This window comes from Lepidochelys olivacea, assembly GCF_965140295.1.
Source record: "Lepidochelys olivacea isolate rLepOli2 genome assembly, chromosome: 6".
NCBI classification, from domain to species: Eukaryota; Metazoa; Chordata; order Testudines; family Cheloniidae; genus Lepidochelys; species Lepidochelys olivacea.
Genome location: NC_140416.1, coordinates 95,915,794 through 95,938,724, shown reverse-complemented (window position 1 = coordinate 95,938,724; position 22,931 = coordinate 95,915,794). Strand labels below are relative to the sequence as shown.

At 45.2% G+C, this 22,931-nt stretch overlaps 1 protein-coding gene across 1 annotated transcript in view; it reads left to right on the top strand.

The window, feature by feature from the left end:
• The window catches only part of EML5 (EMAP like 5), a 288,831-nt gene that overhangs the window by 208,479 nt on the left and 57,421 nt on the right, over positions 1-22,931 (top strand). The window contains exons 24-28 of the mRNA XM_084632418.1: positions 19-107; positions 456-632; positions 8,505-8,706; positions 11,393-11,519; positions 12,522-12,536. Of these exons, the coding sequence (XP_084488544.1) occupies positions 19-107; positions 456-632; positions 8,505-8,706; positions 11,393-11,519; positions 12,522-12,536 (610 nt within the window). The remainder of the gene's footprint in view (positions 1-18; positions 108-455; positions 633-8,504; positions 8,707-11,392; positions 11,520-12,521; positions 12,537-22,931) is intronic.

The following is a 22,931-nucleotide window of genomic DNA, read 5'->3' as shown; positions in this document are numbered from 1 at the left end:
AATTTATATATTTTACAGGGAAGCTTTTACAAGTCAACACTGGTGCTAAAGAGCAGCTGTTCTTTGAAGCTCCTCGTGGGAAAAGACAGACAATTCCCAATTTGGAGGTAGGGAAGTAACTCATTTGCAAACCAAAGAACTACAGTATAAATTGCATCAATAGAGAATGAGGCTTAATACTACAATTCTTACCTGTCCTCTAGGAGAAAGCATCTGTTAGTTATTTACTGTTCTTTGCTGTACTTTAATTATACAGAATATTTTTGTAAACTTTTCATATAAATAATATCATTACCAGAATGCACACTTACATAAGGGATGTCTTCTCCTCCTCCTCATATAAATTACACATGTATCTAACTTTGGAAAACAGTATGTATATAAAATAATATATTTTGAAATAAAAAGCTTTTGTTTTGTTTGAGATCACATTGATGAAAAATTTTGTTTTGTAGGTTGAAAAAATTGGCTGGGCATCATGGACAAGTGTTCTGGGCTCTTGCTGTGAAGGAATCTGGCCAATAATTGGGGAAGTCACAGATGTAACTGCTTCCTGCCTCACCAGTGATAGTAAAGTCTTGGCCACAGGAGATGATTTTGGGTTTGTGAAACTTTTTCGATTCCCTGCTAAAGTAAGTAAGTTTCTAACTGTGGTATTAGAAGTTTGGTTAATGAAATTGCTTATGTCAACACTTACAAAAATTATCACTACATATAAGCATAATACTGCTCTTAAGTTTTTTGTCACCATGATCAGTAAAGGAAATAAGTATGACATTGTACCTTGTTGTGCATTAAACTGTGAAATATATTTATGCCATCATATAGTTCTCCAATTGTTAATATTGTATCATACAAGTGATGTCAGCAGTGCACATGCTTATAGTATTTTAACATGAAGTTTCACAACTGCTACACAGTACTAAATCTCTGTGGTTGATATTTTTATGCACAGTTCTCCTTCAAGTGCTTGCTCATGTCCATTCCAGTGTAGGTGTGTGCTCGCCATGAGCACCGCTGCCGGAAAGTTTTTCCCTCAGTGGTAGCCATCGAATCAGCTCTTGTACCCCCAGGAGTCATGTGCTCATGGTACCAGTAGAAAGGGCCTTGCAGTGCCCTCAGTTCCTTCTTACTGCCCATGACAGTCACTGGAACTACTTCGTCCTTGTGTTCGCAAATATTCCTCAGTGGACTTTGTTTCTAACTTATTGTGTATAGTTATCATTATTATAATTAAGTTTTAATTGTTAGAACAGTTAGTTAGGTTAATGAACCCCACATTGCAGGGTTAGTCACCGCCCGGCTCCGGGATATGCCTCAGTCTCTGGGGTTTAAGCCTTATGGTTCTTGCCACAAGCCTATGCCAGTGAGCGACCCCCATTCCAGCTGCATTAAGTGCCTGGGGGAAGCTCATGTGTGGGAGTGCTGCAATATCTGCAAGAACTTCATGCCCCTCACCAAAAAAGATGGGGACACAAGACTTAAGTTTATTCTCATGGAGGCAGCTCTCTGTCCTCCCTTGGAGCCAAGTCCCTCGGACTCAGCACCAAGTACTTCAGCTTCTGTCAGAAGTGTCCCAGCGACTATTAGGACTCAGCGCCGGTCTCCGTCCCTGGCACCGAAAGGACATTGCTTCTGCCTCTCGGGAGCCTCGTCACCGTCTGTCATCTCCAGGGCCAAAGAAGACCGTGCCGGTCAAGGACTCTCAGCACTGCTCTTCATCACCGGTGTCAAAAAAGATGGACAGTGGTCAATCCCCGACCCTGAGGTCACAGAGAGACTCTAGTAGAGTGCAACCCGTGCCAGGCCAGTCTGAGATCTCTAGAGCCTGCCTGGTAGCATTGACTTCTGCCCTGGAACAGGCACCATTGAGTCTGGCACCGATGGACTCCCTGGAGAGACACTGGATGCCTGGTGATAACTTCAACACCGGAGGCATTTGTGGCTATGAGAGACTTGCTCTCTTTTCCGGTACCGCCGTCCCCGTCAGTACAGGAGAAGTCAACGGTGGTACCAATAGGAAGATCTGCCACAGCACCAAGACTCCAAGTACCTTCAAATAGGAAACCGGCCATGATGGATTAGAACTGGTCTCCTCCTCCATTTCAGCACCATTCAGCACCAGCTCGGCACCAATCCATTGTGGTATCCGGGTATGGATTCTTTGGGGACAGACTCAGAGGCAGAGTCGTATGTCTCCCTCAGGAGTCGGCACCAAGTCTCCAGCCAGCAGTACCCGACAGTGGATGCAGGCCAGGCCTTTCTGTTTCTGGCATGGCCACCAGCACAGAGGCCCTTCTGGAATCCCTAGGCATTTCCCCCACCACAGGGATCACATTTCAGGAGATCATACTCCATGACCTCAGAGTCTATAGAGCCTCCTTCACTATTGGAGCAGGATCCAACTCCTGGTACTGAGGTTGGTACCAAATATCAGGACCTGGTACCACAGGACCCGTCCGGTGCTGAGGGCAAGGAACAGGGCTCCTAGCTGGTACAGGCATCCTCCTCTTCCTCCCCAGATGAGGCGGTCCCAGGAACAGAGATAGCACCCTCCCAAGATGATTACAGGGCATATAAGGAACTCCTTAAAAGAATGGCCCAAAACTTGGGGATCCTGGTAGAGGAGATCAGGAAGTCCTCCACACCCTAGTGGACTTCCTAATGGCATCGGGCCCTTCAAGAATGGCATTGCCATTAAATGATACCATTATGGTCCCTATCAAGCCCTTATGGCAAACGCCAGCATCCCTTCAGCTGATGGCAAAGAGATTAGAAAAGAAATACTTTGTCCGGGCCAAACTGTTTGAGTTTCTTTACACCCGACCCTCACCGAGTTCTTTTTGGTGGTGTCAGTGGCCAATGAGTGGGAACGGCAGGGTCAACAGAGACCAACCCCAAGGCCAAGGATGCCAAGAAATTAGATCTCTTTGGCAGGAAGGTCTATTCAACCAGGGGACTCCAGCTCAGGATTGTGACTCAGCATGCACACTTGAGTTTAATCCCTGGGACTTTAATGACTCTAATCTCTGGGCTATTGTGGCAAAGTTTAAAGAACAGATACCACAGAAGTCCAAGCATGAGTTTGCAGCCATAGTGGAGGAAGGCAAGTCGGTTGTGAGAGCATTCCTGTAGGCAGCCTTGGACATGGCAGACTTGTCAGCCCGGTCCATGGCCTCTGCAGTTGCTATCCACAGAAGCTCTTGCTTCAAGCCTCCAGCCTACCACATGAGGTGCAACAGACCTCACAAGACCTTCTGTTTGAGGGGATGTCACTCTTCTCCCAGCAGACAGATTTAAAGCTGCAGAGCCTAAAGGACTCAAGGGTCACCCTAAAGTCCCTAGGAATGCATACACTGACTCCCTCAAGGAAGCAATACAAACCTCAGCCATCTGCTTGGTTCTTCCAGACTCCTGCCCAGCAGGACTACAGTAGGAGAATGAGTAGTGGTTTTAGGAGGAGACCTCCACCTCAGTCCTTGTCTGTACCCATGTCTGACCCCCGCCCCCAACACTCGGTGGGGTCTATGCACGCCTTTTGATGTGACGCTTGGGGGCTTACCAGGCCAAAGCATGGATCCAGATTCCCCAGTTTTTGTGGACAGTTTATCCCACTTCTACTGGGCGTGGGCCTGCATTACCTCAGACCACTGGGTTCTACACACGATAGCACTCATATACACCCTCCTTCCCAACCTCCCCTCCTGTCCCTCTTCAGGGACCCTTCTCACAAGCTCCTTTTTATTCAAGAAGTGCAGTTGCTCCTAAGGTTGGGAGCTGTGGAGGAGCTTCCATGGGAGCTAAGGAGCCAGGGGTCCTACTCCAGTTATTTCCTAATCCTGAAGGCCAACAGCCATCTCAGATTGATTCTAGACCTGCGGAAGCTCAAGAAGTTCATGAAGAGACTGAAATTCCGCATGGTCTCCTTGGCCTCTATCACCCCCTCCCTGGATCCAGGGGACTGGTAAGCCACCCTCGATTTGAAGGATTCTTATTTTCATATTGCAGTCTTTCAGGGACACAGAAGGTTCCTCAGATTCATCGTGAATCATGTGCACTACCAGTTTTCAGTGCTCCCATTCAGCCTGTCAGTGGTCCCTTGGGTGTTCACGAAGTGCATGGCAGTCATCGCGGCCTTCCTGGGGAAACAAGGGGTTCAGGTCTACCCTTACCTCGATGACTGACTGATCAAAGGTTGGACCAAGGTCCAGGTGGAGACAAATGTAAAGCTAATACAGTCAACTTTCCAGGACTTGGGCCTGTTAATAAACACCCAGAAGTCTATCCTTTCCCTAGTTTAAAGGATAGAATGTATTGGGGTGATCCTCGACTTGGTCCAAGCCAGAGCCTTCTTCCCAGAAGCCTGGTTCCAAGAACTAGGGGCACTCATGGAAAGCCTCCAGATTCACCCCATCACCAGGACAAAGTTCCTAAAGCTCCTGGGCCACATGGCATCATGCACCTATGTGTTGCAGCAAGTGAGACTACAGCTCAGATCTCTTCAGGCTTGGTTGGCATCAGCATATGAACCGGGCCAACACCACTTGGACACGGTAGTCACACTTCCCCCATCAGTGATTGCTTCCTTTCTTCTCTGGCTGAACCCACTGGCAGTGTATGCTGGAGTCCCATTCTTGAGACCCCATCTGTCAGTGTCTCTCATCACAGACAGTTTGGTGATGGGTTGGGGAGCTTACCCCTCAGAACTCAGGTCTTCTGGTCTCCAGAGGAGTTCGTGTTACACATCAGTGTCAGGGAGCACAGTGCGGTTTGCCTAGCCTACCAGGCATTCCAAAACCACTTGGAGGGCAAGTGCATGTCGATCCTCACAGACAACATTTCAGCTATGTTTTATATAAACAGGTTGGGTGGGGTGTGCTCCTCTCACTTGTGGGAATTAAGCATAGCCCACTTGATCTATCTCGAGGCCTCCTATCTGCTGGGCTCACAGAATGAGCAGCAGCTCACCTCAGGAGATCCTTCTGCAGTCATCACAATTAGTTCATCCATCCAGACATTGTGAAACACATCTTCCAGAAGTTGGGGACTCTCCACATCAACCTGTTCATGATGAGGCACAACAGGACGTGTCTTCAGTTCTGCTCCTTCCTCAGCCGCTGCCCGAGGTCACTCACAGACTCTTTTTTCTACTTCCTTGGACGGACTATCTCTTCTGTGCGTTTCCTCCCATCCCTCTCATACACAAGGTATTGCTATAGATCAGAAGGGACAGGACACGCCTTATCCTGATAACCCGGGCTTGGCCACATTGGCACTGGTTCACCACCCTCCTGGACCTCTTGGTGGAAACGCCATTCCATCTGCCTTCATTTCCAGACCTGATCTCCCAGGACCATGGCCATCTACCTCATCCAAACCTCAAGTCCCTTCATCTCATGGCCTGGAAGCTCCATTAGTGAACCCCATAGAGCTAGCATGCTCAGGACAACTCGTGAGTTGTTTTTAGGGAGCAGAAAACCCTCCACTAGAGCCACTTACCTGGCAAAGTGGAAAAGATTCTTGCTTTGGTCTGCACTGAAGGATATTTCTCCTACACAGTGAACATTGCCTTTCATTTTGGACTACTTTCTCTACTTGAAACAACAAGGCCTATCTGTGTCATCTATCAGGGTCCAACTAGTGGCAATCTTGGCTTTTCACCCATGGATGAATGGGTGTTCTGTTTTCTTGAACTCCATCTGTGATTATTTCCTCAAAGACCTGGAGAGATTATACCCCCTGGTACAATAGCTTCTCCCCCAGGACCTCAACCTGGTGTTGGCGTGACTGACAGGACTCCCATTTGAACCGCTGGCAACGTGCTTTCTGCTCTGCCTATCCTGGAAGGTAGCATTCCTGGTGGCCATTACTAGAGACCTGCGTGGATACAAAAAATTTGTATCCGCATCCAATCTGCAAAAATTGTCTGCAGGTATCCATGGATTTGCAGGGCTCTACTAACAACTCCACAGGTCACCGTGCATGAGTGACACAGGGCTGTGCCAAGTCCCAACCCCTAAACACCTCCCACTTCTCCCCAGAGACCTCCTGCCCTGACACCCATTACACCCTCACCATACCGCCTTCCCCGCTCTGGGCAAGGAGGCTACAATCGTGGGCCTTCGTATGCAGCACCATCCTCCAGTGTGGGGCTCGGACACCCCTACGCAGCTGCGGTGGCTCTAACGCATGCAGGCCCAGCCAGAACAGACAGCGGTGACACCTACTCTCATTACATCGCTCATCATTGCTGCTCGCTAGTTCAAAGTACAACCACACCTCTTTCAAAATGGTGCTTGGCTCACTCTCTTCTGGGAGTTGTTTACTTTCTCCAGCCAAGCAAGCTGGTGACTACAACTTCCAGAATGCCCAGCGGGCTATTGCCATGTATCGCAGCCCACTGCTGTGATTGAGAGAGCCAACCTAGAGCCTGAGGACTGGGTGACAGCTGCTTCGTTTGGGTGACTGTGTGCTGCTGAGCCTTATGCAGATACAAAATTTGCATCCAAGCTGCGATCCGCAAAAATGGTCCACGGAAATAAAGCGGATATACTTGGATTTGCAGGGGTCTAGCCATTATGTCTGCCAGAAGGATCTCGGAAATCCGAGCCCTTACATCGGAGCCACCTTATATGGTCTTCTTCAAGGACAAGGTTCAATTGCAGCCACATCCCACCTTCCTTCAAAAGGTGATCTCGCAATTCCACAGAAACCAGTATGTCTTCTTTCCAGCCTTCTGTCTGAAGCCACCTGCCAACAATGAGGAACAGAGACTCCTCTTGCTGGATGTCAGATGTGCACTAACCTTCTATTTAGAAAGGACTAAATCATTTCAAAAATCTACACAGCTTTTGGTGGCCATTGCAGACAGAATGAAAGGCCTTCCAGTCTCAGCCCAGAGAATCTCATCATGGATCACTTCCTGTATCCACACATGCTATGACCTGGCAAAGGGGCCTGCTCCTCCTGCCCTAATCGCACATTCTACCAGGGCTCAAGCATCTTCGGTGGCATTTGTAGCTCAAGTTCCTATCCAGGAAACCTGTAGAGCAGCAACATGATCATCAGTCTATACCTTTGCATCTCACTATGCCATCACCCAGCAGGGTAGAGACAACACGGGTTTTGGCCCAGAGGTATTACAACAGCATGCCAGTGAACTCCAAACCCTCCACCTGCACAACTGCTTGGGAATCACCTACATTGGAATGGACATGAGCAAGCACTCAAAAAAGAAAAAATGGTTACTAACCTTCCGTAACTGTTGTTCTTCGAGATACATTGCTCATGTCCATTCCAAACCTTGCCCCCGCCTGCCCGTCTGTCAGAGTTAGACAGCAAGAGGGAATTGAGGTGGTGGCACGGCCCTTTTTTACCAGTATCATGAGCATGCGATTCCAGGGAGCACCAGAGCTGACCCGACAGATACCACTTAGGTAAAAGCTTTCCAGTGGTGGTGCTCAGGGCAAGCACACACATACACTGGAATGGACATGAGCAACATATCTCAAAGAGCAACAGTTATGGAAGGTTAGTAACCAGGTTTTTTTATATTTAATTCAAACATTTGGCTTTTTCCTTCCTTACTAAAATCAATAGTTGGTGAAAGATTCTTGAACACTAATGCAATAAATTATTGAAAAAGATATATTAGAATTGGAAAAGGTACAGAGAAGGGCAACAAAAATGATTAGGCATATGGAACAGCTTCCATATGAGAGATTTTAAAAAGACTGGGACAGTTCAGCTTAGAAAAGATATGACTAAGGGGAGATATGATAGAGGTGTATAAAATCATGAATGGTGTGGAGAAAGTGAATAGGAAAGTGTTATTTACCTCTTCACATAACATAAGAACCAGGGCTCACCCAGTTCTTGTTTCATGTTTAAAACAAACATGAGGAAGTACTTCTTCATACAATGCACAGTCAACCTGTGGAATCATTGCTAGGGGATATTGTGAAGGTCAAAAGTATAACTGGATTAGATAAGTTCCTGGAGAATGGGTCCATCAATGGTAATTAGCCAAGATGGTTAGGTACTCAGCCTCATGCTCCAGATGTCCCTAAACTGCTGGCTGCCAGAAGCTGGCACTGGACAGCAAGGGATGGATCACTTGCTAATTGCCCTGTTCTGTTTCATTCCATCTGAAGCACTAGCACTGGCCGCTGTCGGAAGACAGGATACTGGGTTAGATGGACCATTGCTCTGAGCCAGTATTGTCATTCCTATGTTCTTATTGTAAATTGCAGTGATTTGCTCCTCGTTTTCTTAACCAGAGTCCCACTGGAAGTGCAGATCTGGTTTATATTTCACCAAGTTTCTGGATGATTGAGGAATTTGTCAAATTATGTAATACAGAATAAATGTAAAACTGTTTTAAAGCATATGCTTTTAAAAGGTTAAGGATATAGCAGTGGACAAAAATGTCTTTTATTAGCAGCTCATTTTAATTTTATGTAGAAGAGTTGATTAAACTTTTGTCTCTTTTTTTTCGTATTTAGGGAAAGTTTGGAAAATTTAAGAAGTACGTCGCCCATAGTACGCATGTAACAAATGTTCGTTGGACTCATGAGGACAGTTTGTTGGTCACTGTTGGTGGGGCAGACACATCTCTAATGCTGTGGACCTATGAGATGGAGGGACATCGGGAGAGCAGGCAGTGTGATAGTGAAGAATCTGATCTAGATTCTGAGGAAGATGGAGGTCAGTAATATTCTTAAGAAATACTAGTCTAAGAGAGCAATTCTTGTTTCTTTTAGAAAAACTGCCAATTTAGAAATTAAAATATTTACATAACTATTTTTACCCAAAGACCCCAAATTACTTTAGAGACATTAATTAAACTTTATAGCATCCTGTGTGAGGTACAGACCAATAAATATAGTCATGGGGAAACTGATAGATTAAGTGATTTTTCCCAAGACCACCAAACTATTCAGTGTCTGAGTCTGTGGAACAGAACCCAAGAATTTGCTCTAGCCACAACACAGCACTGGAAATTGCATAGATAGATTTGGTGTACCAGCAGAATCTAACTGCCAGAAACCGATATAAATGTTAAAATCAATACATAATTATATTAAAGAAGTCAGCAAAATAAAGTTCATGTTTAAACACCATTTATTTTAAAAATTGTGAAGAAAAGGATTTGTATATCTGTTGAAATCTACATCATGAATGAATCTGCTTGTCTTGAGGTTTTGTAAAAAGCCCTTGTCTGTTGTATCTAAGTGTACTAGTCTGAAATATGCTCATGTTAGTATTATGGGCCACCTTATCATACAATTCTAAAATGAACAGGAGTAACAACATTTAATCACATTTTATAGAACTAAATATCGGTTCTTTCTGCAATACGGAATGCGTGGGTTATAAAGGGTTCCTATTCAAATCATAGCTCAGGAGTTCGTTCTCGGGCAGGGGTGCTCAAGATTTTCTCAAGGTTGTCAGTACCTCCTCTGTGCTCCCAAATGAGTTTTGCTTGCCTCTGTTACATTCAAGAGAATGAATCACAATCTTCAGATACTTCTAAACTATCCCTGCCAGATTTGGCTTTTTTATCCCTAAATGTTAGATTCTTCTGAAGGCAATTTAATTTTGTTGGCATTGGAATAAATCAGATCACACCAAATAGGCATTTTAAAACATTAATTGGGGAGGATTCTCCTGAACTCCTCCCCTGCTTCTTAAACAGGTCTTAGTTTCTGTGTTGCAAATCTGTCACCATTTTGTAGGCTGCTCAGAAGACTTTGGCTATTTTGCAGCTGTCTACATATATACAGAGAAAAAACACAGCCAGAGCCTAAGCATTTCGATCAGACTCAGCAAGTTTGGAGGTGAGAGAGACACTATTTTGGTTGCAGTTAATATGTGTTTGATAGGCACGAATCAGATCGTAGGGAACCCCAGGCTCAAGAATTTGGAGAACAATTTGTATAGCAAACTATTATGTTTGCTCCAATCCAAAAAAGTAATTAATCTTGGCATCATTATTTTATTTCTAAAGTTGATCATAGGGGCTCTAGGCACTGAACCAACAGTTAAAATACATGCACAAAACAGCACAAAACGTAAACAATATAATATTAAAATGTCAAAAAGGTATAATTTTAAACATAACCTTTGCCAATGTGACACATACGTCAACAACTAAACTACTATTCTATGGGACCTGTGATTTTTAAAATGTGTGACAAGTCTTGATCTGATAACACCAAAGAATTCTGAGGGGTGTCTGTGGATGTGTGTAAAATGAGACTTCATAAAAAATCTGGGTCCAATTCACTTAAATTGACATTTCACTTTAGTAAGTTGTACAGGAACTGGCCCACCACTTTTTATTTTTCTGTTATTTTTCTGGTGAGATAGATATCTAAACTAACTATAGTACAGTGGTCCCCAAACTTTTTACCTCTTGCCCCCCCTTACTCCTAGCCACATCCTTTCCCCGCCCCCGGGAGCCAGGGCTGGGAGCGGGGCCATGGCTCCGGAAGGTGGGGACACAGATGTAGGGAAGGGGGTGGGGCAAGGAGCAAAGCTGGGTGGTGCTCCCTCCCCCTTCCCTCCTGTGAAAGCTGGCCCGGGCCCCAGCCACTCCCCACAAACATTCCTCCGCGCCCCCCCCACAGGGGCACACCCAACAGTTTGGGGAGCTCTGCCATATTGTCATCTTGAAAATGCTTGAGACAACAGTTACAAAGAAACTACAGCAAAGAGCAATCATTCACAGACTATAAGTGCAAGAGAAAAATTCAGACATTTCCGATATCTCTCTGCCTGCCTAAGAAATCATGATGTTACAAGGACTTTCTTTATAGCAGTTCATACAGCTGCTAACTAAGCCATAGGGATAATCTTCCCAATCAAGCTTCTCCCATGACATGCCCTTTATTTGAACTTGATATCAAGTTGACCATACGTTTACAAGTTTAAGGGAATAGCTGTTCAAAAACATTTAAAAAGGCAGAATAGAAATAACTATACATAATCTAAGTAATTTAGTTTTACATCTTTATTTGCTGCGTAAGTAGCAGACAATTGCAGGTTTGGCATGGAAGACCCCATGGCAGGTTGCCCATTGCTGCCCTATGGTGATAGAAATTACTGCCCTTTGAAATCCTTCTATGTTCCAGGATATTAGAGAGACAAGAAGAGCTCTGTGTAAGCTCAAAATCTTGTCTCTCTCACCAACAGAAGTTGGTCCAATAAATGATATTACCTCAACTACCTTGTCTGTCTAAGAAGGTGGTATTTAATTACTTGTATACTGTATTACTTTTTATTTGATTTCCCAGTGCCATCCCAGAAGGGATGCTACAGAAATAAAATAATTATTTATTATTTTTCACTTCCTACTTCTTAGTCCTATTTACTATATTGATTTTATTAGGTTATGACAGTGATGTGACACGAGAGAATGAAATTAATTACACCATTAAAGCCTTATCAACAAACATCAGACCAATGTTTGGAATTAAGCCTCATCTGCAACAAAAGGAGCCATCACTAGATGAAAGGTAATTTCTAAACTGGAGTTATATGTAGCTAAAAAAGTAGCATTTATAATAAAACATAATTACATTGATGCATTAAATGCATAGAGAGCTAACACATTTTAAATCAGTACTGCTTTTGAAACATTTTTGATTACCAGACAATTATTTACATCTAGATCATGCCTCCATTTTTATAAATGGAGGGAATTAAAAAAATGCATAAATGACCTGTGTAAATGATAACATTTGAATAATTTCTTGGATAATATGTTCATTTGTCTGTGTTTTGTTAATATCATGTCCTGTTTTGAACCCTATAAAATACTTATTATAGGCAAAAAGTGGTAGTGATACCTATTGTTATGGGTGTATGCCATATTAGTCTCTAGTGGTTGGTCCAGCTAGAGGATAACAGCTGCAACTACTATCAATTACTCCCTGAATGAAAGTGGTAATGGTCTGGATTCGGACTATGGATCTAAACGTCCCAACCTAGCTGATGATATGTATGTGTGGAGAGTTGGGGGTTAGAAGAATCCACATGATGGATTTTTTTTTTTCAGTTTGCTTTTTTAAACACTTAGGAACTTACATACAGAAAAACTATACTTAATATACATAAAAGTTGAATTCAAGCACTCAAAAATAAGGATATGCCATAATTAAGATTATCCATGCAAACTTAATTTGGATCCCTTGTCAAAAGTACAAATGCAATAAGTTTTACAGCATTGTAAGCAAAGTCCAGCCCCCAATGAAGTCAGTGTAAAGATTCTCGTGACTTCAGTGGACATTGGATCAAGGCCTAAAAGGGTAGGACCAAAACCTTCTAATTAGGGAGGCTGGAGGAGTAATGGAGACAGAATTTGATCCACTGCATTCATTTTTTATTTTTTAGCCCAGATTTCTGCTATAATATTACTGCAATTCTGTTCTGTTCAAAAATTTTAAAAAAATCTGCTTAAATATATACTAATTTTTATTTTCTCTTTCTTCATTTTCCCCTTTTTGCTTCCTGTGAAGGCAAGGGGTAGTAAGGTAAGTTTGTTATCTTTCTAATAATCCAGGATAAAGTGTTCTTATTACAAAACTTTGAAAAGTAGAGTTGTACATTGATACAGCAATGAATGCTTAAAATAAGGTGCATTATGCAATATACTGTTTATTAAAATGCAGATTGTTACTGGGCAGCGAAGGGATTAGAGGACAAATAAAGAGCTAGATACAGAGTGTGAGTAGCTAGGCTGGGCATGAGGTAGAAAAGCATGGAGTCAGGAGGACACGTCTTCCCTCTTCCTCCTGGTTGAAGAACAGTTCTGAGGTTACTTCAGTCCAATGGCTGAAGTGTAACCTCCATGGTCCTTTCGATGCAAACCTCTGTGAGCGAGAGAGATGTAGAATCCATGCTGTATTTATGTATTCTGGCCACACGCAACCCATGTCTGTCCGCTCCCACCCTTTGAGTGAAACCGGGATCCACACTGCACATGAGGAGGTTGAACCCCTTGCATGCCTACCTGGCCCCCACTTGCACAGTGGAAGCATAGCGCTTCCATTGCTAAGGGCTCCTCTGCCGTATTGCAGGAGAGAGCTGCATTGTCTCTTAGTACACTATTCCCATTAACACTATTTTGTTCTTGTTGCTGAGTATTCTTATGAAGGGAAAGCCAGTATTTCTCACTGAACTCCAGAACATATCAGAAAGAAAGCAGACCATAACTGCTCATTGCTGTGATAGTGCTCAGAAAGTATATAGTATACATCCCGATTCAAGGGGTTTACAGTGCAGTCTTTTTGCATAAGGAGTTAATGAAGATTGTTCCTTTGACATTTTCCATTTGTTCACTTACATTTCAGTTGAGTATATAATATACATCAAACAACGGGGTCTGTGCTATGAGTAAACTTGATACATCTGCCTAAGTATTACAAAAAAGTTTAAAATATCACTTGTAAAAATATTTCTTGTTTTTACACCATCTTTGACTAAATATACTCATAGGACTGCAGAGATGTACTGAAGTAAAGTTGTGCTTCTGAGGGGAGGATGTCCCCCATTTAATATGTAGATATTTCAAAACTTGTGTGTAAACAAGATATTATATTTTAGAAGTTATCTTAACCTTTTTAATACATAGGGCAGCAAGATTAAAATTTTATATAGGATAGAGAGAAATGAATATTGCCTGGTAATGGAGGTATAAGACTATGTACATCTGTGATGTAGGTATTATGACATCAAGTGCAATAGTCAAGATGTTTGTGATGGTAACTATGCCTGCATTTTCTTTGTGGTCTTATGCATCATTTTTCCTATGTTGTGCTCCTTAAATTTAGTAGATATAAGTAATATAATTTTGTTTTACCTGCATAATTAATAATGTTTTGGCTTAACCATTTTATTTCACCTTTGGGGAACAGTTCCTCTGTTTTCCCCTACACAGTAAACAGGATTTTTGCAACTTTGTGGTGACTTTTCTACTGCTTGTGCTGACAATCTTGTATAGGAATTTAATATTGAAAGGAAGATGATTCTACAGATGTTTTTGAAGCTTTCAGTATTTGGGACTATTTGTTCCCCTGCAGTGCAAGGGAACAAAAGGACAAAAACTAGAAAGAAAAGGGGTTTAAAGGTGTATGGAAGAGGTGGCTGGCCACATGCTATGCTCCAACCTCATGGCATAATTGCCTACAGTCCTGCTGTATAACTCCCATTGCAGGAGAGCAAGACAGGGAAAAAGTGGAATGGTCTGGTGGAACAGCTGCTTTATATGGCTTGTGTCTCAATGGAAATGGGTCCAGAAAAATTGGAAGGCGCAGCTGCTCTGAGCAGCATTAACTCATGCTATCAACTGACCCCCAGAAGAGACGTTACTGGCCACTCATGCCAATATCAGGCAGGGGAGACAATGGCAACACAACAACTGTACCATCTATTCTTTTGTTCTGGGATGGGAAGGAAAAATGTGGCGCCAAGAGCCACAAATGTATCTGGCTTGGAACCTTTGGGGTCTTTGCTATTAATTCCTGTGTGTCTTTGGCTTTGGCTTTGTGTAACTTTGGGTACCACCCCTTACCTCCTTCACAATGTTACTTATGCAACAGCATGACAAGGAAATGTGAATTTTGGTTTTCCAAGAGTTGATAAACTTATAAGGTAAGTATTCTCTTACTATGCAGTTTTATATAAGGAAAGCATGTGACCCTTCATTTTCACTGGAAACTCCTTATTTGGATATAGTAGATGCCCAAATAGGCATTTCCAATGAAAAGGCGGTTTTGAAATACTCAAAAATGGAAGTGGAGAATTTCTTATTTCTTATTCCTGAATTCAAAGTAACAAACTCCCTATTACTTGAATAGTGATATGAGATAAAAATGATCCTGCAGTTGGGTAAAGTTCATTTACATACTATCAGCCTATAAAGTCTGAAATCTTAAGGGAGTTCCCAGGTCCTGTTGAAAGTTGGTGGAAGTTGTGTGATTAACTCCTTTTGATCTCTTTGACTGTGTCAGCCTAAAGTGCTCTGAAGGTTGATATTAAAAGTAGAAATGGACCAAAACCTTACATTTCTGACCTGAAGATTTTTTACAGAATATGTGGGTGTTAGAACTCGGGTTTAGTTCAGCCTATACAGAGTTAGAGGTCAATTGCAAAATGTGAATACAGATCTGAATTTCCAGAAAATTTAGGGAGAAATTGGATGCAGGGTTTTGGTTTGGACCCATTTCTAATCAAGTCATGTTATTCTCTTGTGAAACAGAGTGTTTTCACATAGCTATGACTTATAGTCTGTATTGGTATGTTTATTGTATCCATTATTTAGAATGATAAAATGTTATGGTCTGTAAGGCAACACTCACATGTGACATTTGAATGATTTATGTCTTCTAAGGTGTGTGCATTATTTACCTATTTTTTCTGTGTGGCATTTTTATATATTTGATGGATCACAAAAGATTGGGAAACCATTTTTAATTAAAAACCTTTTCTAAATGTTTCTCTTTTCATCTGCATTGTTGGGGGTTTTTTTGTAATATTTGACTGGACATGTTTTCGTAAGAGAGAAAGTTTGGGATTTTAGGAAGGTTATAGAACAGCTCATCATAAGAATGGAAGTGTGAAATCAAGGGAGAATTCCCCAGTTTGTATAATGCAATGAGCAGTATGCACGAATCATACTGGTTAAAGTGCTATAAAAAAGCAGTGTTATTTTCTTGAAATTTAAGGCCAAAAATTTCAAAAGTGATTAGTGATTTTGGGTGCCTCCATTTTTGGATGCCCAAACTGAGATCCCTTTAAGGGGCCTGATTTTCAGAAAGTATTGAGCATTTATCCACCTGAAAATTAGGCCCCTTTAAGGTGTCTCAAGTTGGACATCCAAAATCATTAGCCATTTTTGAAAATTGTGGCCAATGTGTATTTCTCTGTAGTGACTCTTTAAGAGTGGCTTCCTTAGGTTCCATGATTGTCTCTCAGTTTATAAGTAAAAAGGTACCAGACAACCCTGAAAATTCAACATGAAATATGTAAGTCAAGTAGAGGTTTTTTTTTTTCCTGAGTCATGTGTCGTCCCCAGTAATAAATATTTTTCTACAAGGTGGCCTATTGTTGAAGGCATTACCCGACCCCACTAAGAACTGTGAATCTTCCGGAAAAGTAGTGTTTGTTAGGACTGTATCAGCACTCCCACATAGCTCAGAATGTTAGGAGCTGAGGTTGTAAGAGAAGTGTGGTCCTCAGTAGCTTCAGTTCCTTCCTGTCCAACTATTGACGCTGGGGCCAGCCTCTATTATCAAGCTTCAGGCTGGCAAACACTGTGGGACCAGTTCTGAGGTTGATCAGATGATGTGGTCAGCACCATTGTCTGTGTCTGATGGTGGGGTATCCTTAGTGCTAGGGATTTAGATGATCTCTCCTCTCAGCCATGAACTGCATACTGCTATTTGTGAGAGTTCCTCACTGTGTCTCAGCACTGGGGAAATCTCCAGCTAAACCATCTCCTGTGAGTGCTGAATTTTCCTCCCAATACTGGGCCCCATGTTTAGTGAAGTCTGTTTACTCTCCTCCTGCTGTCAAGCAAAAGAGCAAACAGAAGCTGATCCCAGATGGGATCTGCACCAGGGAACTTAGTTCCATTGCAGAGGAAAAAGAAACATTGCTATGGATATAGAGGGTACATCAATCATTGAAGGTCTGGGTTCTGAAGATACTTCTGATCTTTCATGGATGGCAATTCCCAGGATTCTGTCTGGTTGTCCCTACTTTGGAGACAGTGTAGTCTCCCAGTGGTGATGCCCCTTTTGTCTGTCTTTAATTAGGTATTTATGCTATAGTGGTGAAGGGCATATGTGATCACCTCACAAACATTAATTCTTCTTCAAGTGCTTGCTCATGTCGATTGCATTGTAGATGTGTATGCACCCACATGTGCGTTCATCAGAGATTTTTGCCTTAGCGGTATCCATAATGCTTGCCGTGGCGCCCCCTTGAGTGCCACGCTCATGCGCTTGGATATCAGGCACTGCTGTTCCTACTCCATTTCAGTTCCTTCTTCCTTCACCACGCCCATATGGTGTTCAGTCAGAGCACCTTTCCTTGCTTGGCAAGGGCCAGCAGTTTTGTCATCTTGGACTTTGTGCCTTAAGGCCTTGTATATAGTTATTCTTAGTAGTTAGTGTTAAGTACCTGTTAATAGCTTAGTTGTTAGTAGTAAAGGTCCCAGCAGGGACTTTGCCCCCTGTAGGACATGGCCCGATCTCTGGGTTTCAAGCCCTGCACAGACTGTAACAGGCCTATGGCTGTTAGTAACCCTCATGGCAGTTGTCTCAAGTGCTTGTGGGAGGCACACATCAAAGACAAGTGCCATATCTTTAAGAACTTTTGGCCCTGCGCGCAGAAAGAGTGGGATATTCAACTCCAGGCTCTCCTTATGGAGTCTGCCCTCTGTCTGGCAGCCGAGCACCTTGGCATTGGTGAAGAGTGCACCCCAGCATCAGGCTCCACCCAGCACCACTCCCTAAAACTGGTACCAAAAAAAAAAAGGTGCAAAAACACAGCTCCCCAGTGCTGGTGAGGAAAAACCAGGTGGCAGTGGGCAAAAGAACTGCCTTGGGCCGTCCACTTATCCCGGATCCCCATAGTCGGCCTTCACCAGTTGGGGCCGTTAGCCCAGTAAAAAGCCCTCCTCCAACTGCTGCGAGCAGTACTGGACTGTCTTCCTTGAAAGCACCGACGCCAACACATGTGCCCCAGGCGTCGAAGGAACACAGGCCTCTGCCCGTGCTGCTAGCACAGCAGGTGCCACAAGCTTCAGCAAAAGCTCCCCAAGAAGGCAAGCCAGCTGAAAAGGCTTCCCAGGGAGCAGTGGAGCACCACAGATCCCCTGAGGTGATGACATGCTCTCCACCTCCGTGCTGATGGACGCTGGAGCCTCCATCCAGGTCAGCAGATACTCGCCATCAGTTGCCGGCATCACAGTCATGATCACCATCGTCCTGATGCGGTTCGCTGAGTGGAAGGCGCCAGTCCCCCTTCTACCAGCACTGACCGCCATCCAGCAGATCATTGTCTTGTTGCTGATCCCGATCACTGATGCTACCTGCCTCTGGTCCCCCGTCACCGACCCTGGTCTCCACGCAGTAGGTACCAGTCCCTCCATGCAGGGCACCGGTCACGGTTATCGGTAGTCTCAAGGCAGACTCAGGCATCTACAGCCGATCCGTGGTCTCCAGAAGGGGGTTCCTCTGGAACCGAGGGTTGCTTCAGCCCATCGCCTAGACCTCAGCAGCAAGAATGGGCTACCGAGCCAGCATTGATGGTGCCGGGACAGTGGCAGCCGGGTGAATTGCCCATGCATTAGCCTTGTTGGCATGCGTGGGGAGTTCCAGTTATGGCTATGCCCCCTTCATCAGCTGCTGCTTCAGAGCACTGAGCCTGGTACCGGAGACATGCCCGGAAGCCAAGACTCAAGAGGCTGTGCCCTCCCCTAAGCCACCCTCCCTGGCAGAAGAGGAGGACCAGAGCCCCCCTCAGGTGGGAGAATCATCATCTTCATCCCCGGGCGAGGTGGTTGCAGGACCCTCCACAGCCAGCCTGCCTGATGATTTTAAGGACCACCAGGCCTTGCTCTGGTGGGTGGCCGAGAACTTGGGCCTCGAGGTGGAGGAGATGGCCGAGCAGACAGGCACTTTATTCAGTGTCCTGTTGGCTTCTATCCCAACCCGTGTTGCACTACCGGTGCATGACGGGGTTCTCAAAATTGCCAAGGCCATCTGGCAAACATTCTTCTTCATCCCTCCCACCTCAAAATGGGATGAAAAGAAGTACTTTGTCCCAGCCAAAAGTTTTGAATATCTCTTACCCACCCTCCCCCTGGCTCGCTGATGGTCTCAGCAGCCAATGAAAAAGAGAAGCAGGGGCACTGCAGTTCAACCCCAAACAACAAAGAGGCCAAACGACTGGACTTATTTGGAAGAAAAATTTATTCTACCACCAGTTTACAGTTTCGGGTGGTGAAAAATCAGGCCCTCTTGGGCCGTTATACCTTTAACTTATGGGACTCCCTCCATAAGTTCAGAGTCCCTTCCTTGGCCAGTGGCTCAAGAGTTTGACGCTCTGGTGTAGGAGGGTACCACAACGGCCCAGTGTGCACTCCCAATGGCCTGGGATGCAGTAGACTCGAAAGCCAGGGTGATAGCGTCCATGGTGGTGATGAGACGTAGCTCCTGGCTTCAAACAGCTGGACTTTCACAAGAGATGCAGGCCTCCATATCAATGTGAGGCAGCTCAGGGCAGTCCACCTGGCCTGCCAGGCGTTCTTGCCGCATGTGAGATGCAACGTAGTGCAGGTCCTTATGGGTAATACAGCCGTGATGTATTACATAAACAGGCAGGGAGGTGCCAAATCCTCGACCCTTTGTCAGGAGACGCTCAGCCTTTGGGACTTTTGTGTGCGCTATGCCATTCATCTGGTCGCGGCCCACCTACTGGGCTCCAGGAACGTCCTGGCAGATTGCCTCAGCAGGACCTTCTCGTCTCACCATGAATGGTTTCTCCATCTGGAGGTGGTTGACATAATCTTCCAAAGGTGGGAAACTCCCCAGGTGGATCTGTTTGCATCTAGACAGAACAGGAAGTTCCACGAATTCTGTTCCATCCAAGGTCTGGACAGAGGTTCCCTTTCGGACCCGCCTTCCTCATCCCTTTGTTGGGGGCGCTCACGTATGCCTTTCCATTGGTGCCATTAATCCACAGGGTCCTGGTGAAAGTCAAGCAGGACAGAGCAAGAATTATCCTTATGGCCCCCGCATGGCCCCATCAGCACTGGTTCGGCATGCTGTTGGACCTTTTGGCAGCTGCCCCTCTTCCCCTGCCTCTTCACCTGGACCTGCTGTCGCAGAACCCACAGCAACCTGCTGCATCTGAACCTGGTGGCACTGCATCTGACGGCTTGGCTCCTGCATGACTGAGCACGGAAGAACAGGCGTGCTCGGCCCATGTTCAGCAGGTTTTGCTGGGCAGCAGAAAACCCTCAACCAGGGCAACCTACCTAGCAAAGTGAAGATGGTTCGCATTCTGGGCTTTGGAGGGGCACCTTCAGACCAAGCAGGCCTCTCTGCAGGATGTCTTGGACTACTTGCTGCATCTCAAGCTTCAAGGGTTGTCCCTCTCTTCCATCAAGGTCCACCTGGCAGCCATCTCAGTGTTGTATTCCATGCTCCAGGGCAGGTCTCTCTTTGCCCATCTTATGACGGTGAGATTTTTAAAGAGTCTGGAGCGCCTCTAGCCACACATCCAGGATCCTGTCCCTTCCTGGGATTTGAACCTCCTGCTGTCCAGGCTCATGGGATCCCCCTTTGAGCCTTTGGCTATCTGCTCCCTCCTGCTGCTCTCCTGGAAGGTTTCCTTCCTGGTCGCTATAACCTTGGCCTGCAGGGTGTCTGAGATTAGGGCACTCACCTTGGATCTGCCCTATACGGTCTTCTTCAGGGACAAGGTCCAGCTGCACCTGCACCTGACGTTTCTTCTCAAGGTCGTCTCCCAGTTTCATATTGACCAGGACATATGCTTACCAGTCTTCTGTCCGAAGCCTCATGCGTCAGATGAGGAGTGCAGACTTCACACCTTGGACGTCAGGAGAAAGCTGGCATTCTACATAGATAGAACCAAGCCATTCCGCAAATGGACACAGTTGTTTGTGGCAGTGGCAGACAGGATGAAAGGTTACCCAGTGTCTGCTCAGCGAATCTCATCCTGGATCACGGCCTGCATTCGCTACTGCTGTGAGCTGATGAAAGATCTCTTCTCCCAAGTCCCCACCTCTTCCCATCCAGTTCTGCCTCCTCCCCTGAGCATGCCGTGCCCTGTCCCACTCCTCCCCCTTCCTCCTAGAGTTTCCTGCATGCCACGAAGCAGCTGATTGAGGTGGGCAGGAGGGGCTGGGAGGGAGGGGGAGGAGTTGATCGGCAGGGCTGCCGGTGGGCGGGGGGGAGAGGGTAAGCTGGCTGCCAGTGGGTGCTAAGTACCTACTAATTTTTTTTCATGTGTGCTCCACAGTATACCTCCCTGATGCAGTCATCAAGACCCTTCATCTTTGACTGTCTCCTACACTTAAAGCAGCAAGGCCTGTCAGTGTCATCAATAAAAGTTCACCTGGCTGCCATTTTGGCTTTCCATCCAGGAGTGACAGACCAATCAGTCTTTGCTGACCTGATGGTTGCGGGTTTTCTTAAAGGACTTGACAGGTTATACGCTCAAGTTCAGCAACCGATCCCTGCCTGGGACCTTAATCTGGTTCTTTCAAGGCTAATGGAGGCCTCCTTCGAGTCCCTAGCAACATGCTTATTACTCTGTCACGGAAGGTGGCATTTCTGATGGCAATAATCTCAGCTAGGAAGGTGTCTGAGCTCAAGGCCCTAACATCCGAACTCCCGTATACCATCTTTTATAAGGGTAAGGTGAAGCTTTGGCCTCGCTCAGCCTTTCTTCCAAAGGTTGTCTCTGTTTCATGGCAATCAGGATAGTTTTCTCCCAGTCTTCTACCCTAAGCCACACGCTAACAGTTGGAAGCAAAGACTCCACTCTGTGGACATTTGCGGGGCACTGGTTTTATATCAAATGGATGAAGCCATTTCAAAAATCAAACCAGCTGTTTGTCACAGTAGCAGACAGGGTGAAGGGCCCCCCCAGTGTCTTCCCAAAGTATCTCATTGTGGACCTCATCCCATATCTGGGCATGTTATGATTTAGCAAAGATACCTGCCCCTGCACTGGAGGTACACTCTACAACAGCACAGGCCTCCTCAATGACATTTCTGGCCCAGGTCCTGATCCAGGAGACATGCAGGGTGGTGAGATGATCATCAGTCCCCACCTTTACTTCTCACTTTGCCATTACCCAGCATGCCAGGGATGATTCAGCAGAGCGGTGCTTCAATCAACTAATCCATGAACTATGACCCCACCTCCAAGGTACAGCTTGGGAGTCACATTCTTGGAATTGACATGAGCAAGCACTCAAAGAAGAAAAAACAGTTCTTCTTTGACAGATGTGTCTGTGGTGCTCCACTTCAGGTCAAGGTGCATCCCAGCGCCTTCGATTGGAGATTTCAACAGCAGTACCCCTGCGGGTTGTGCATGTGCAGTGCCTGCCTCATGAGCTGTCAGTGTTTGAATAGCACGTGCATGGCCCAGGCTCCTCTCCTCAGTTCCTTCTCTACCGTCCCCTGCTAGAGACGGAGTTCAGCAGCCCTCTCAGATTTAGTCATAGATAGTTCTGTTTCTCAGTTTAATTTAGATAGTTTAGTCATAGAGTTACTATTTAAGAAAAATAGTTTAGTTATTAGAGTTATTTTTAAAAAAAAAAAAGTAGTCTACGGAGATGCCTGGCTCCCCTGGCTTCAAGAGATGTGCCTCCTGCAGTGAGGCCATCCCCATCTCGGATGGTCATTCACAGTGTGTACGCTATTCAGGGGAGTCTCATGTACCCCAAAAATGCATCCAATGTAATAAACTCAAAGCGCGAACCTGCAAGGACAGGGAGCTAAGACTGAAACTGCTCCTCTTAGAAAACTCACTCAGACCCGTGTCTGACCCTGGCTAGCAAAGCTCTTTAAAACCCTTAAGGGAGAAAGGTAAAACAAAGAAACAGCTAACTTCCTCCCCCTCAACTTCCTCCCCCTCCTTCCTACCTACAAGGGCTGCTCCTCAGCAATGAAGTCTCAAATGACTTCCCCCTCACCAGTGTATATATAAAGCCTGCTGCAGTTTCCACGATATGCATCTGAGGAAGTGAGCTGTAGCTCACGAAAGCTTATGCTCTAATAAATTGGTTAGTCTCTAAGGTGCCACAAGTACTCCTACTCCATGGCTCAGCACTTTTAACTCCTCAGGCACCAACTGTGAGTTGGCTGCTCAGCTTCCTGGAGCTG